At 43.2% G+C, this 15,234-nt stretch overlaps 2 protein-coding genes and 1 non-coding gene across 4 annotated transcripts in view; 1 reads left to right on the top strand and 2 right to left on the bottom strand.

Moving 5' to 3' along the window:
- TCP1 (t-complex 1) overlaps positions 1-7,529 on the bottom strand; it is an 11,497-nt gene extending 3,968 nt beyond the window's left edge. The window contains exons 1-7 of the mRNA XM_055268740.2: positions 7,100-7,529; positions 5,752-5,837; positions 5,437-5,565; positions 3,289-3,386; positions 2,777-2,887; positions 2,070-2,251; positions 1,029-1,155 (exon numbers count right to left, since the gene is read on the bottom strand). Coding sequence (XP_055124715.1) covers positions 1,029-1,155; positions 2,070-2,251; positions 2,777-2,887; positions 3,289-3,386; positions 5,437-5,565; positions 5,752-5,837; positions 7,100-7,163 — 797 coding nt within the window. The 5' untranslated portion in view covers positions 7,164-7,529. The remainder of the gene's footprint in view (positions 1-1,028; positions 1,156-2,069; positions 2,252-2,776; positions 2,888-3,288; positions 3,387-5,436; positions 5,566-5,751; positions 5,838-7,099) is intronic.
- Positions 2,983-3,122, bottom strand: LOC129478167 (small nucleolar RNA SNORA29). The gene has a single exon (XR_008656322.1). It is a non-coding gene; the product is annotated as a small nucleolar RNA SNORA29 (small nucleolar RNA).
- Positions 7,482-15,174, top strand: MRPL18 (mitochondrial ribosomal protein L18). 2 transcript variants are annotated; one of them, XM_055268894.2, is made up of 4 exons: positions 7,482-8,330; positions 8,631-8,817; positions 14,031-14,262; positions 14,797-15,174. In XM_055268894.2, the coding sequence occupies exons 1-4, from the start codon at positions 8,282-8,284 to the stop codon at positions 14,866-14,868; spliced, it is 540 nt and encodes a 179-aa protein (XP_055124869.1). In that variant the 5' UTR covers positions 7,482-8,281; the 3' UTR covers positions 14,869-15,174. The 2 variants fall into 2 exon arrangements, with proteins under 2 accessions (XP_055124869.1, XP_055124875.1); XM_055268900.2 differs by having other exon boundaries at positions 8,196-8,330; positions 14,031-14,113.
- The last annotated feature ends 60 nt before the right edge of the window (positions 15,175-15,234 follow it).

Genomic DNA, 15,234 nt, shown 5'->3' on the forward strand with positions numbered 1-15,234 from the left:
AAGAGGAAGGCTGAAAATGTCTTCCGAATTTCACACTAGAGACCTTAACATGCAGTCCCTCAAATGGAGAACAGGGCTGAAAAGGGATGAGAGGAAAAGCACCAGAAAAGTTTTGTGTAGTAAATCACTCATGACATCTGCCTGTAAAGATGTAGGATAGGGAGTACCTACAGCACAAGGATGTATGAAGAAGCTTGAAGGACAAAAGAGCCACGCGAAGAATCCAGGAAAGAGCATAATTAGTTGAAGATGCAGGTATGAAAGAAGAATCAAAAACAAGGCTCTAGAGCAGAAGGAAACAGACTCTAGAATGCTTACTGTAGAGGGACTGGCTTTGATGGAAGAAAGGAAAAAAGAATACCCGTGCAGATTGATTTAAAAGATGACAGCACATTTCTTACTCTTGGCAAAACTTTCTTGTAGGTCTGGTTTAACTACTGTTTAAACTATTCATTGGTTTTTTGGGGGTTTTTTTGTTTTTTTTTTTTTTTGAGACAGGGTCTCACTGTCACCCAGGTTGGAGTGCAGTGGTACAATCACAGCTCACTGCAGCCTTGACCTCCTGGACTTCAGATTCTTGCCACCTCAGCCTCTCCAAGTGTTGTGATTAGAGGCATGAGCCACTGTGCCCAGCCTAAACAATTGTTTTAAGTGACTGTCAGGCAGTCAAATCTATAGCAGTGGTCACACTACCTCCACCATTAGCTCTTCTGGCATGCCAACCACTAATATCACCTGTACCTCCAGTATCTAGCAAACCGTAGGCTACAGTCAATACCATACTGCTGAGTTCTGTACTGCTTTGAGGAAATTAGATTCCTGTCTTTTACATCTTTAATATTAATAGACTCATACAATCAAAATTCCACAAAAAGGCCAATTTTCATATAGGTTGTATAACCCCAAATCCCTCTAAAAACGCCACCAGGCTAATTTTTCTGGAAGTAAAATAGTTTGACTTGGCTAAAAATGTTAAAGTCCTCCAAGACACTCACACTTAAAAGGCCAAAAATAATCTCCCAACATACCTCTGTCTAATTTGGTCCAGTTTTTCAGGGTCTGTAATGACCACCTGTACACCAAGCTTCATTTTTGTTTTTTGCAGGCTAAAGTCAAGGCAAGCAATCTTTGCATTTGCGATTCTCTTGGGCATGCCTGCCATTGAACATAAGACTAACTTAATACAGCTATCCTTAAAAGCATAATAAAGAGTACCTGTAATCGATTGCATGTAAACACACACATTTAGACTGTAATTCATTATTTTATCTTAGAAAAATTTTATGGCATTAAATGCATGTAATTTCTTTTAATTCACATTCCTTCTAACATGTTGTATGTGCTTTAAATTACAAAAAGATGTATTGCACATAATCCACAAAAAAAGTTTACACCAAGCTTCATTTTTGTTTTTTTGCAGGCTAGCGTCAAGGCAATTTTTGCATTTACGATTCTCTTGGGCATGTCTACAACTGAACATAAGACTAAGTTAATACATTTATCCTTAAAAGCATAATAAAGAGTACCTGTAATCGATTGTATGTAAACACACAAATTTAGACTGTAATTCATTACATTTTATCTTAGAAAAATTTTATGGCATTAAATGCTCGTAATTTCTTTTAATTCACATTCCTTCTAACATGTTGTATGTGCTTTAAATTACAAAAAGATGTACTGCACATAATCCACAAAAAGTTTTTTTTGTTTTTTTTTTTTTTTTTTGAGACGGAGTCTCACTCTGTGGCCCAGGCTGGAGTGCAGTGGTGTGATCTTGGCTCACTGCAATCTCCACCTCCCAGGTTCAAGTGATTCTCCTGCCTCAGCCTCCCGAGTAGCTGGGACTATAGGCGGGTGCCACCATGCCCAGCTAATTTTTGTATTTTTTAGTAGAGAAGGGGTTTCACCATATTGGACAGGCTGCTCTCAAACTCCTGACCTCATGATCCACCTGCCTCGGCCTCCCAAAGTGCTGGGATTACAGGCACAAGCCACCGCGCCCAGCCAAAAAAAAAAGCTAGTTTTAATCCATAGCAATCTCATTCTATAAACCAAATCCCAAACCTTACCCTGGGATCCCACCACACAGTTGAGTGCATAGCCACTGATGAGCATACTCTCCATTTGACTTCTCCCATGGGCTTTCAAAAGATTAACAGAATTGACTGGATAGCGTGGCTGGCCTCTTATGTCTGTGTATTTAATAGCAAGTACAGCATCTACTACCATGTTAGCAAAGAAATCACCATTTCTAAGCCAAAAGTTAAGGACAGTAACAGGTTTGGAATGGACAAAGGGTACACACGTGAAAAATCAAGGGTAATTTGAAGGGACTTCCTTTTAGTAATCTATTAAAGAAGCAAGCATTACTTATGTCACCAAAATGTTACATTATCACTATCTGCAATTCATATCACTTTTAGACATGCTTTTTATTACCTTTTCACCCTAAAAAAGCAGGGAGGGCAACAGTTAATTTCAATACAGCATTACTCCTCTCTATTGATATCAATTTGCATAAAATTGGTTATTCAAAATTTTATTGCACGAAATTGATACTGCTGCTACTACACGCGCGCGCACACGCACACACACACACCCCCTCCCAAGACAGGGTCTTGCTATGTTGCCCACACTGGACTGGAACTCCTGGGTTCAATTAATCCTCCTGCCTCAGCCTCCTTAGTAGCTGGGACTACAGGCACACACCACCATGCCCATCTCAAAGTCTTATGCTTTAAAAAGCCTAAATTTTATCTGACAACCACAAGGATACATTCCAATGATTTTGGAAGACATGGATGTCTTAGCAGCATTAATCAGGCAATCTCTTCCCAGTTCATCTGTGTTAACAATTAGGTTTTCATTGATATAACGCACTGCTTCCCTGTTTAAAAGTGTGGGGGAGAAAAACGCTTATAAAGTCACTACTCAAACTCTGCATTCATCATGCTTAACACAGAGCCAAAATGTCAGAAGTAATAATATCTGTTCAGCCATTTCATATAGGAGGAGGACATGAAAAAACCCTCCCTCTTCAGATCATGGCAAGTTTAATCTATCCCATAAGCATAGCCACTAAAATCTATTATTAGGAGAAACTGTGGTAGTCAAATGGGAAAAAAGATACTGGTCCAAGTTTTTAACTTCAAATATTACTACTTAAATGCTAAAACATTTAAATTGAAGGTTTTCAAATTAAAATTTAGTTATTAATCAAAACGTTAAGACAACACAGTTTACAACTATTACATCAAAAAAAATTTCTCTGAATGCAAACAATCTTACTTGCAAGCAAGTCGATAGCCACTAATAACTGATGTGGGATGAATTTTCTGTTTGACTAATTCATCTGCATTTTTTAGGAGTTCTGCTGCAATAATAACCTGTTAAGAAAACATTCACTGAACTGAATATGCCGGATATTCAACATGTGCAATACATATGAAATGACACTAAAATGGCCATATATTATTAACCAAAATGGTAGTGGTGAAATGAATTAACTGGTTATTAGAAACCTGGGGGGTGAAGGGAGAAGAACGCTACAAAACACTCTAAGTCCTCAATGTTACTCATAAATTCTTGGAAACTGCCACTTTAAGCAAAACAATGAACAGCAATTTCTCAAATATAGTTGTTTATTGTAACGCTGATGGGGGAAGGAACACTTGTTTTTTTATACATCATCTTTCCTCTTAAAGTCAGTTTCCATGAATCCATTGTGGATGTTCAGTGAGGTCTTATTGTATTATAAATGCAAATGGCCAAAACTGGGTAGGAGCCAGAAAAATGTTCTAAGAAACTAGTTCAGCAATACAACCGTAAAAGACAACACATCTATTACCTTTAGAGACAGTGCTCAACAGAAGCTAAACCAAGTGTGACTATTCATATGACATATGTTAGGCTATTATTTTATTTAAAAAACAGTTCTTTTAAGTTGATAAAACACTAAGAAATATTTTTAAAGTAAAAAGACAAAGTTTTGTCAGCTTCTTATGGGAGGAAAACTACATTTGTTAAACCACATTATCGTAAGTTAGACAAAGATGATATTCATATTTTAGGAGTAGGTTCCATTCTTTCATGGCTGAAGTTTAATTTTTTTTATTTTTTTTTATTTTTTTGCAGATAGGGTCTTGCTTTGACACCCAGGCAGTGTCGCGATCTCAGCTCACTGCAACCTCCGCCTCTGAGGTTCAAGCGATTCTCCTGCCTCAGCCTCCGGAGTAGCTGGGACTACAGGCGCGCACCACCAAATCTCGCTAATTTTTGTATTTTCAGTAGAGGCGGGGTTTCACTGTGTTGACAGGCTGGTCTCGAACTCCTGACCTCAAGTGATCTGCCCGCCTCGGCCTCCCAAAGTGCTGGGATTACAGGCTGAGCCACCATGCCCGGCCACATGGCTGAAGTTTAATCTAGAAATACATTTTCCCCACAAACTATCTCGTTTCTCCAGAATTAACATCTTTCTCACCAAACAATATTGTTTCTACTATACCAGCATGCTGGATGATCTATGAAGAGTTTATGTTGTATATCACATTTACTGACTCGATAAGATCACACTGTCATATCATGATGTATTTATTAATTTCTCACACTCCCATTTTGAATTCCTGAGATTACCTGTCAGGATTTAAAAAATAAAACAGGCTGAGTGCAGCTCATGCTTGTAATCCCAGCACTACAGAGGCCAAGAAGGGATCACTTGAGGCCAGGAGTTCAAGACCAGCCTGGGCAACATAGAGAGACCCTGTCTCTACAAAAAAAAAAAAAAAAAGGTTTTTAATTAGTTGGTTATAGTGGCATATGCCTGCAATCCCAAGCACTCTGGGAGGCTAAGGCGGGAGGATTGCTTAAGCCCAGGAGTTCCAGGCTGCAGTAAGATATGACAGCACTGCAGCACTGCAGCCTGTGCTACAGATGGTCTCTTAAAAAACTAATAATATAAAAACATTGTTTCTCCCCCAAATTGGTAACATTTTATCCTCCACATAATCAGAAAAGTTTAGAGCTTTCCAAGTCTCAAGGGGTGATGGGGGAGGAAACAAGACTTTTGAGAGACCATAAAAAAATCTGTGTGATGTCTGAATACTGCCATAAAGGGAAAAATAAGCCCTCAAAACTTGTGAATACCAACATTTAAAACAATGGGGCTATGTTAAATGAACTCAAATTCTTTCCTACTTAAACTGTACAAACTAGCTGCAACTGTCAACTTATAAATTTTGTTTCTGAATCTGTACCTAAGAAGCTTATTTCCCCTCTTAAATGTGTAACTTCTTTTGTTTTTTCTTCTTGCTCAATCTTCTGGGCATTCAGAATATGTAATTTATTTCTGACACAGCACAAATGACCCACTTATGGCTTCAACTTTCTGAAAGTCGGTCGTTTTTAGAAAAATGATCATTCTTTACTCAGTCTACCTACCACTGATGTAGTTCCATCTCCAACTTCTTTGTCTTGCAGATCAGCCAGCTCACAAAGAACTTTAGCTGCAGGATGTTCTACCTCCAGTAACTTCAGGATGGTTGCACCATCGTTAGTAATGGTTACATCCTAAGAAATTGGCAGGAAAAAATATGAACCACTTACAGAAATCAACACAGCCCCATTATAATACACGTTCACCTTTAATATCACCTTCCAGTACATGGATTCTGATAAAGTCAAAGAACGAACATAGCAAAACACTGAAGATAGTTTTACTTTAAGGCAACTAACACAACAGTTATGTGTACTTACACCAATATCATCCACCAACATTTTATCCAAGCCAACTGGACCAAGAGAACTTTTTACAATATTGGCAATCGAAGCTGCAGCCATAACTGTAGACAATCAATTAAAAACAAAAATAAACAAGAAATGAGGATAAGCCACAACTCTGAAAGACAGTAATTTCAGCCTAAAGGTAAATGACATCCAACAGCCCCTATATTTCCCAAATCTACAAATCTGTGTTAATTATTTAAAAACCACCTACTAAGAGTCTAAATGGGGCCAGACACTGTGGTTCACATCTGTAATTCCAACACCGGGAGGCCGAGGCAGGAGGATCGCTTGATGCCAGGAGTTTGAGACCCCTTTGCCCAACATAGCGAAACCCATTTCTACAAAAAATAAAAAAGCCGGGAAGTGGCGGCGCGGGCCTGTGCTTGGAGACTGCAGTGAGCTATGATGGCACTCAGACTCGTCTGGGCGACAGGTGGGACCCTGTCCCTAAACAAAGCGAGCCTATTTGGCACAGCTTTGATGGGGGGTGGAATCTGATGGCGGGAGAAAAAAAAAAGTAATAACCACAATTTCATGCTCTGCCACTTCGTACAGCTATACCAGCCTTTTCCTTCACATCCTGCAAGTTTTTTGCTCATTAAAACTCTGTGAGGAGAGAAATCGGTAGTCAACGGGGAAGGTGGTGACTTTCAGATTTGTTTACGAAAAAAATTAGGAATCTATCAAGAAACAGTAAGCTCTGTAGGTATCCAAAGGCCCGACGGCAAACGCTCTGCCAAGTTGGCGCTGCCGTCTCCTGGGGTCAACGCACTCGAGTGCCTTTTCCTGGGCTAACTCTACTGTAAGAAGCTGTCAACCCGAATAGAGCTGGTGCCGGGGGCCCGACCTCGACTGCAGCTGCGGGCGGACAGGGCACCGGGCTCATCCGAGGGCGCGCGGAGGAACCTACTCTTTTTCTGGTAAATGGTCCTAAAATGAAACCTGGCGTTTAACATGGACGCTCAGGGGGTCGCCCTGAAACAAAAGGGGGTGCGAAGCGTGGCCCGCACATGCGAGCCCGGGAGGCCCGCTTTCCCGCGGAGGGCGCGTTTCCAACGCCGCCGCGGACAGCACATCCACGCGCTGCCGGTCTCAAAACCCTACCGCGCGCTCCGGGGCTCCTCCCCGCTGTGGGAAGAGGGGGCCACAGCGCCCTGCCCCAGAGAACGGCGGGTGGGCTGGGTCCGGCTGCGGGGCCCCGAGGCTCTTTCTGCGGAGATAAAGGAGGAGAGGCACGAGGAGGGCAGCCGGGATCCGGTCGCGGTAGGACTCGGCCCTCCCCGCCCGCAAGCCCGACCCAGGCCCGGCCCGCCCTTACCGTTCTGGGAGCGGATCGCTTCCCCAGTGCTGCGGTCACCGAACACGGACAAAGGCCCCTCCATCTTCACGGCAGCGATACACGTCGAATTCTGCTCACACCGCGGGCAACCAGTGTCGCGGCCCCTCGGCCGACCAGCGACCACAGCAGTGGCTGCGACGGCGTGGAGCGTACCCGAGCGATGCCCCAGGAGCTACTGGGTAACACACCGCCCCACCCGCTTCCCGGCTGCCCCGGCCAGACCACGGGGCACGGCGGGAAGGAAAAAGAGGCGGGGGCAACAGGGAGAGGAACTGGACTGTGCCGGAAGTGAGGCTCTCGGGAAGGGGCGGGCTCGGCATTTTTGTCCAATTAGATAGCCGATGAGAAGGGCGCGAAAGCGGAGAACGGAAGTCGGATCTTGGACCGCTGGGAAGAGGCTGAACCTTCGCCTCAAACGGCGTTGCGCAGACGCAGTGGGCCATTCTAGTGCCTTCTAGAAAAAGTTGTAGGAAGGGTGGAGCTGCTAGCTGGGGTGTAACTGGAGGGGCGGGCCCGTCTCCAAGGTAGAGTTGGGGTTCTGAGCGAGTCTTGCGTTTTAGCTTTAGTGTCCTTTCCTTGTCCCTGCTCGGGGAGCGTGAGGCAGATCGGCCGGCTTTGCTCCAGGCCTCAGAAGTATAAGTTTAGGGGCGCGAACCTGGGTGGGACGGGGCAGTTTTTCCAGCGGGCCATACGGGAAAATTTTTGGTTCGAGGAAGACAACCACCCTTTTTAAAGAGAAAACTGCACCTCATTCCTACGCGGTGCCCAGTTGGGGTGTGTGTGCACCAGTCAATGACCGCCCAAGCCTTCCGACTAGAGAACCCAAATAGGGTTAGGTGAAGTTGTTGAGTGGATGCTTTTGACCCTGGACTTAAGCAAAAAGCGTGGTCGTGGGCGTGGTTTACGAGGTGGTTGGTGGGCTCCAGGGCCTGCGTGCCCCTCGACGTGAGCGATGATTGGCGGTGCAGGATAACAGATCGCCCTCTTGGCCACTCAGTGGCAGGGAACTTGCTACTTCCGGGTCGGGGGCGTCTGGCGTGGAGAGTTTGGGCATCTACAGCAGCCAAAGGCTTTTCCTTGACTTTATGTGGCTGCGGCCGGCGAGCGACTGAGTCGTCCGTGAGGAAAAAGAGGCGAGGCTTTTCCGAGATCGTCTCAGCGATGGCGCTTCGGTCGCGGTTTTGGGGGTTCTCGGTTAGCAGGAACCCTGGTAATTAGTCTTGCACCCCTTCTCCCAGTTCACTTGCCAGGGCTTGCACAGTACATTGGAACGCGCGGGTTCTATTGTGTATTCGACGTGCCGGATCGAATTAGAGCTCGCGGCACTGCGAAGACCACAGTAGGAAGTTAAGGACGGGGTCAGTGCTGACTCCACCCTGTGGGCATACGTAATTTTCGTCCCCTCGGGCCTGAAGATTGGGGGTGTAAAAGCGGATAGACGTTAGAGCGGGTTCGTGCGCTGTCCGTATCCGTCATTTTTAAGTCCCGTGCGGTTGTTTCCGTTGCCCAGGGTGCAGGTTCGCAGCCCTGTCAACCAGCTCCGAGCCGGCAGCGAAACCTGAAGTGGACCCTGTGGAAAATGAAGCTGTCGCCCCAGAGTTCACCAACCGGAACCCCCGGAACCTGGAGCTTTTATCTTTAGCCAGGAAAGAGCGGGGCTGGCGGACGGTGTGGCCCTCCCGTGAGTTCTGGCACAGGTAATTAAATCTGCTTGTGATTGACAGAGAAGGGCAGTGCACCCTACAGACTATTTTCATTCATTCAACTCCAGGCGCTCTCCCAGGTAGCTGCCATGCGGCGGGTAGAGGCAGGGTTCGCGGAGGGGCTGGAACAAACAACAAATAGGTGTGATGGGGGATATTTAAAGAGGATGTTAGAGTAGCAGACAGGATACCTACTAAGGCCTGTCTGAGGAGGTGACATTTAAGAAGCTGAGATCTGAAAGAGGAAGAAGCCGAGTCATCTGCCAGAAAGAGCATTCCTAGCAGAGGAAACTGCTGGGGTGAGGAACCGAAGAGCTTGTGGATCTGAAGCTCAATTGGCAGAGGGTGAATGGCCTAAGATGAACATGGAGGGGTAAGGAGGCGACAGATCATTAGCTTTGTAAGTCAAGATGAGCACTTAAGACTTTATTTTCATTATAGTGGGAAACTACGAGAGGATTTAAAGCTTGAGCCCGAACTGGTTTTTCAAGATCATTCTGGCTGGGCGCGATGTCTCTCGCCTGTAATCCCAGCACTTTAGGAAGCCAGCCGAGGAAGGCGGATCATCTGAGGTCAGGAGTTTGAGACCAACCTGGCCAACATGGTGAAACCCCATCTCTACTAAAAATACAGAAATTAGACGGGCGTAGTGGTGCACGCCTGTAATCCCAGCTACTCCAGTGGCTGAGGCACGAGAATCACTTGAACCCAGGAGGCGGAGGTTGCAGTGAGCTGAGCGCCTGGGCGACAGAGCAAAATTCTGTCAAAAAAAAAAAAAAAAATCATTCTAGCTGCTTTTTGGAAGACTAAATTTTTAAGGGAGCAGGAGTTGAAGAAAGACCAGTTAGGAGTCTAGTATGACTTGAGATACTTTGTTATAAAGGTGGTTGTTTAATGAACACTTACATTTGCCAGGAATTATGCTACTTGCTTTATATATTTTTTCTCATTTAATCCTTAAAATTACATCATGAAGTAGTTATAATTTCCCCTATTTTACAGGAGCGAAGAAATTGAGGTTTAGGGAGACATGATTAGTAAGTGTCAGAGCTAAGATTTACATATGTTCTAACTGACCTCAGAGCCAGGACGCTAAGTTATTACCACTATAGTACAGCATGTAGGTGTTTATCAGGTTTATCTGCTGCTTATCTGCTTGGTGAGGATTTTTTAGAATTTCTTAAGGACTATATAAAGTTGTCAGAGTAAATTGGAAATCATAACTGTGTGATGTGTTATTTATTTATTGAACAAACATTGTACCTGTACCTGTATCACTTGCTAGGCATTGTGTTAGAGGCAGGAGTTACAAAGATAAAGTAGATGGTATCCCTGTCATCAAAAGGCTTAAGTTTCATAGTGGAAAGTGAAATGGGGATAATGATGTGTTACAGTTGCTGTGATACATTTTTACTCATAGAGGAGGGAGTCCAAGAAAGGGAGTAGGTACTTCACTTTTTAAATAATCTGGATCTTAAGGCTAAAAATCTTTTGAAACACCCAACCTATTACTTTCTTTTTTCTTTGTTTTTGAGACAGGGTCTGGGTCTGTTGCCCAGGCTAGAATGCAGTATGATATCTGCTTACTGCATCCTTGACTTCCCTGGGCTCAAGCAATCTTCCCACCTCAGCCTCCTAAGTGGCTGGGACTAGAGGCGCATGCCACTACTCCCAGCTAATTTGTTTTGTTTTGTTTGAGACAAGCTCTGGCCCTGTCACCCAGGCTGGAGTGCAGTGGTACAGTACCAGCTCACTGTGACCTCTGCCTCCCAGGCTCAAACGATTCTCCCATCTCAGCTTCCTGAGCATCTGGGACTGCAGGCACACACCACCATGCCCGGCTAATTTTTTTCTTTTTCTTTTCTGGTATTTTTTGTAGAGATGGGGTTTCACCACTGCCCAGGCTGGTCTCCAGCTCTTGAGCTCAAGAGATCTGCCTGACTCAGCCTCTGAAAGTGCTGGGATTACAGGCGTGAGCCACTGCACTCGACCCCAATTTATTACTTTGATTTAATATTTGGATCATTAAAAATAACTAAAGATGTATTTCCTCATTTTTTCTCTGTCTGCCTTACTCGCAATATTAAAAGTAGAGAATTTCAGAATATTATAGTAGGAAATGACCTTTGACGTAATGAATTGGGCCCTTCATTGAACAAATGGTTTAAGACGGGTCAGCAAACTACGGCCCGTGGGCCAAAGGTAGTTTGTGAGCTAAAAACTTGTTTTTACTTTTTTAAGTTAAAAAAAAAATCAAAAGAATGTTTTGTGACTTGCGAAAATTAAATGAAAATCAAATTCCGTTGCCTGGGTTCTTAGAGCATAGCTGTACCTATTCTCATTTGTTTACGCATCACCTGGCTGTTCTAGCACTACAATGGCTGAGTCGAACAGTTTCAACAGAAGCTGTATGGCCTAGAAAGCCAAAATATTTACTATCTGGCACTTTGTGGAAAAAGATTGTTGACTCCTGGTTTAAGAGATTGTGATTTTTGGCCGGGCGCAGTGGCTCACTCTTGTAATCCCAGCACTTTGGGAGGCCGAGGCGGGCGGATTGCGAGGTCAGGAGATCAAGACCATCCTGGCTAACACGGTGAAACCCCGTCTCTACTAAAAATACACAAAAAAATTAGCCAGGCATGGTGGCAGGCGCCTGTAGTCCCAGCTACTACGGAGGCTGAGGCAGGAGAGTGGCGTGAACCCGGGAGGCAGAGCTTGCAGTGAGCCGAAGCTTTCAGTGAGCCGAGATCGCGCCACTGCCCTCCAGCCTGGGCAACAGAGCGAGACTCCGTCTCAAAAAAAAAAAAAAAAAAAAAAGAGATTGTGTTTTTTTACTAGAGCCACCAGGAAAACCAGGAGTAGACTCCGTATTTCCAAATCTAATGCCTCTTCTATTTCACATTGAGAATCCTAGTGAGACTCTTCTGATTTGGGTGTGTTTTCATTAACTTAAACTTAACTTTTTAAAGTATAATATATACGTATGTTATAAAATCCAAAGGGAGTACAGTTTCTTGTGTGTCCTTCTAAAGATTGTCTATGCATATAAGCGAAAACTTAATAAATCTTAGCATACCATAAACACTTCCCCATCTTTCTTCACCACCACCCTCAACCACCCCAAGCACGCACTTAAAAATACATCTTGAAGATTCTTCATGGCAGTTAAGAGCATTGACTGGAGCCAGACACTGGGACTTAAACCATGGCTCCATTACTTACTAGTTTTAATCTTTTTCAAGTTACTTAACCTTTCTGTGTTAGTTTCTGCAGCTTAGAAAAAAAAATAGAAAAAATAATAGAATTGAGACATAAGCTTTATCTATAAACCGTTAAGACAGGCCTGGCATATACTAAGTGCTCAGTAAATGTTAACTATTATCTTCATCATTATAAAGCATTACTTCATTCATTTCGTTAACTATATGGAATACCATTGCATGGATTTTACTTAACTGGCTCCCAGAGGGTGATTCTCTTTTATGATTACAATGTTGCTTTGAATTGTCTTGTCCATGCATTTTGTTAGTGAGATTGAGCATATTTTTGTGAATTTGAGTCATTAATATTTTTCTTTTCTGTGAACAGTCTGTTCAGATAATGCTTTGCCTATTAAGTTATTGATCATTTTCTTGTTAATTATAGGAGGCTTTTAACGTATTGTGTAAATTAGCTCTTTGAACAATATATGAGTTTAAAATATTTTTTCTTTTTATATTTTTGTGACAGGGTTTCACTCTGTCACCCAGGCTGGAGTGCAGGGCATTATCACGGCTCACTGCAGCCACAACCTCCCGGGCTCAAACAATCTTCCCACCTCAGCCTCCCAAATAGCTGGGACTACAGGTGCACACCATCACGCCTGGCTGATTTTTTTTCTATTTTTTGTAGAGACAGAGTGTCACTATTTTGCCTGGGCTGGTCTTGAACTCCTTGGCTCTAGCAGTCCTCCTGCCTCAGCCTCCCACAGTGCTGGGATTACAAGCATGAGTCACATGCCCAGCCTAAAATATTTTTTGTTTCATTGCTTTTCTTTTGACTTCATTTTACTTTTTTTTTTTTTAACCATGCAGCAAATTTTGTCCATCATTTCTTTTTTATGCCATGAGGGGCTGGGCATGGTGGCTCAGCCTGTAACCCCAGCACATTAGGAGGCTGAGGTGGGCAGACTGCTTGAGCTTAGGAGTTCGAGACCAGCCTGGGCAATATGGCAAACCCTGTCTCTACAAAAAAATACAAAAATTAGCTGGCTGCAGTGGCATGTGCCTGTAGTCCCAGCTACTTGGGAGGTTGAGGTGGAAGGATGACTTGAACCCAGGAGGCAGAGGCTGCTGTGAGCCAAGTTCGTGCCTCTGTACTCTAGCCTGAGGGACAGAGGCAGACCTTGTCTCAAAAAAAAAAAAAAAAAAAAAATGGCCATATGAAGGTGGACACAGTGGCTCATGCCTGTAATCCCAGTGCTTTGGGAGGTTGAGAAGGGTGGGTCGCTTGAGGCCAGGAGTTTGATACCAGTCTGGGCAACATAGTGAGACCCTGTCTCTACAAAATAAAATAAAAATTATCTTGGTGCAGTGGCATGCACCTGTAATGCCAACTACTTGGGAGACTAAGGCAGGAGAGTTGCTTGAGCCCAGGGGTTTGAGGCTACAGTGAGCTGTGGTTGCACTACTGTACTCCGAGCTGGGTGAGAGTGAGACCCTGTTTCTGAAAAATAATAAAAGCCATATGACATGGTTTGATGTCATATTTAAATATGCATACCTTGAGATTATTAAAAAATTTCTCATGTTTTCTTCTAGTACTGTTATGATTTCAGTTTTTGCATTTAAATTTTTGCTCCGTCTCATATTTATTTTCATGCTAGCTATAAATAAAAGCAAAGAGTAAGTATATCCACATCATGCATATGTTCAGTAACTTAGCTCTGCCTCTTCAAATCTCTTTTTGAAGTAGATCTGTAAATAAAACTCAGCTCTTCAGAAACAAATTTCTTCATGATACTTGAAGTATTTAGTTTATTATTGAGGATATTCTCATAAAGGCAGAGGAAAAACACTTTTCCCAAGCAAAATCCAAGTTAAATATGTTGAAGTAAATTAACCAAACACTGGATTGTTGAAAAATATTTAGTCATTTATTCACCTCAATTAACGTAACTTTAGGATACAGATTCTTCTGTGATTTTATTATCTTCTCACCCCATTTAGGTTGCGAGTTATAAGGACTCAGCATCATGTAGAAGCACTTGTGGAGCATCAGAATGGCAAGGTTGTGGTTTCGGCCTCCACTCGTGAGTGGGCTATTAAAAAGCACCTTTATAGTACCAGAAATGTGGTGGCTTGTGAGAGTATAGGACGAGTGCTGGCACAGAGATGCTTAGAGGCGGGAATCAACTTCATGGTCTACCAACCAACCCCATGGGAGGCAGCCTCAGACTCGGTATTTTTGTTTTCATGTACTTATTGAAAAGGTATTGTGTTAATTCTTGGCATTAGATAACTTACGTAATAATAACAGTTTTTACTTACCAAATACTTTCCATGTGTCAGACCCTTTGGTGAGTACTCAACAGTGTTACTTCATTTAATCCTCACATCAGTCCATAGGGTAGGGACTAGTACTCTCATTCTATACAGAAATAAACTGAGGCTTACTTGCCCAGAGTCAGTGTATGGTGGATTTCAAACCCAGGGTGACTGATTCTGTAGTCCATGATGTCAGCCACTGTATTTCCTGTTCATATATTGACATCTTGTCCATATAATATTTTGAAATGCTGCTGAACCTTGACATCTCTGCATTTCCTTTTTACTTACGTCATTATTAAGATCACTTTCTGAAAAACCATTGTAGGCTGGGAAGTTAGCAAGAACAAATCACTTTATTTCTGTCTTTTGGAAGGTGAAAGTATTTCCAGCCTACTCGTGCTGCTGACTTAATCTTTTCCTTTTTTTTCCTGATCTTCAAAACCAGATGAAACGACTACGAAGTGCCATGACAGAAGGTGGTGTGGTTCTACGGGAACCTCAGAGAATCTATGAATAAATGGAAGCATTAGTTGTTTTGAACATGTAAATATAAAACTGTCAGCCACTACAGCCGTCAAAAGAGAGCATCTGGAAGAACAGCCAGCTTGGAAGTTTTACAGCAATAATGTTGCAGCAGAATATTATTTGTAGTTAAGGTCATCCTCCCCCGTTTTCTGTTTTTTTAAATCAAGAACTACATTCTGCCCCTCTCTTGGGCTTCAGAAGCATCTAAGAAAAGCAGTCATCAATTATAATTAACTTTCAAAGGGCAAGTCAGAAGTTGTTTATAAATTACAAAATAAAGGCATATTATGAACTCTTATTTTCTGGTTATATGACATTTTCTGTCTGAGTTCACTGTGGCAGTGGAGCACATATGAGG

The sequence above is a fragment of the Symphalangus syndactylus genome, chromosome 2 (assembly GCF_028878055.3).
Source record: "Symphalangus syndactylus isolate Jambi chromosome 2, NHGRI_mSymSyn1-v2.1_pri, whole genome shotgun sequence".
NCBI classification, from domain to species: domain Eukaryota; kingdom Metazoa; phylum Chordata; class Mammalia; order Primates; family Hylobatidae; genus Symphalangus; species Symphalangus syndactylus.

Coding starts and splice junctions, on each gene's coding strand:
- MRPL18 (XM_055268894.2), top strand. CDS start 8,282: ATGGCGCTTCGGTCGCGGTTTTGGGGGTTCTCGGTTAGCAGGAACCCT. Junction 8,331..8,630: donor CTCGGTTAGCAGGAACCCTG/GTAATTAGTCTT, acceptor TCCGTTGCCCAG/GGTGCAGGTTCGCAGCCCTG. Junction 8,818..14,030: donor TCCCGTGAGTTCTGGCACAG/GTAATTAAATCT, acceptor CACCCCATTTAG/GTTGCGAGTTATAAGGACTC.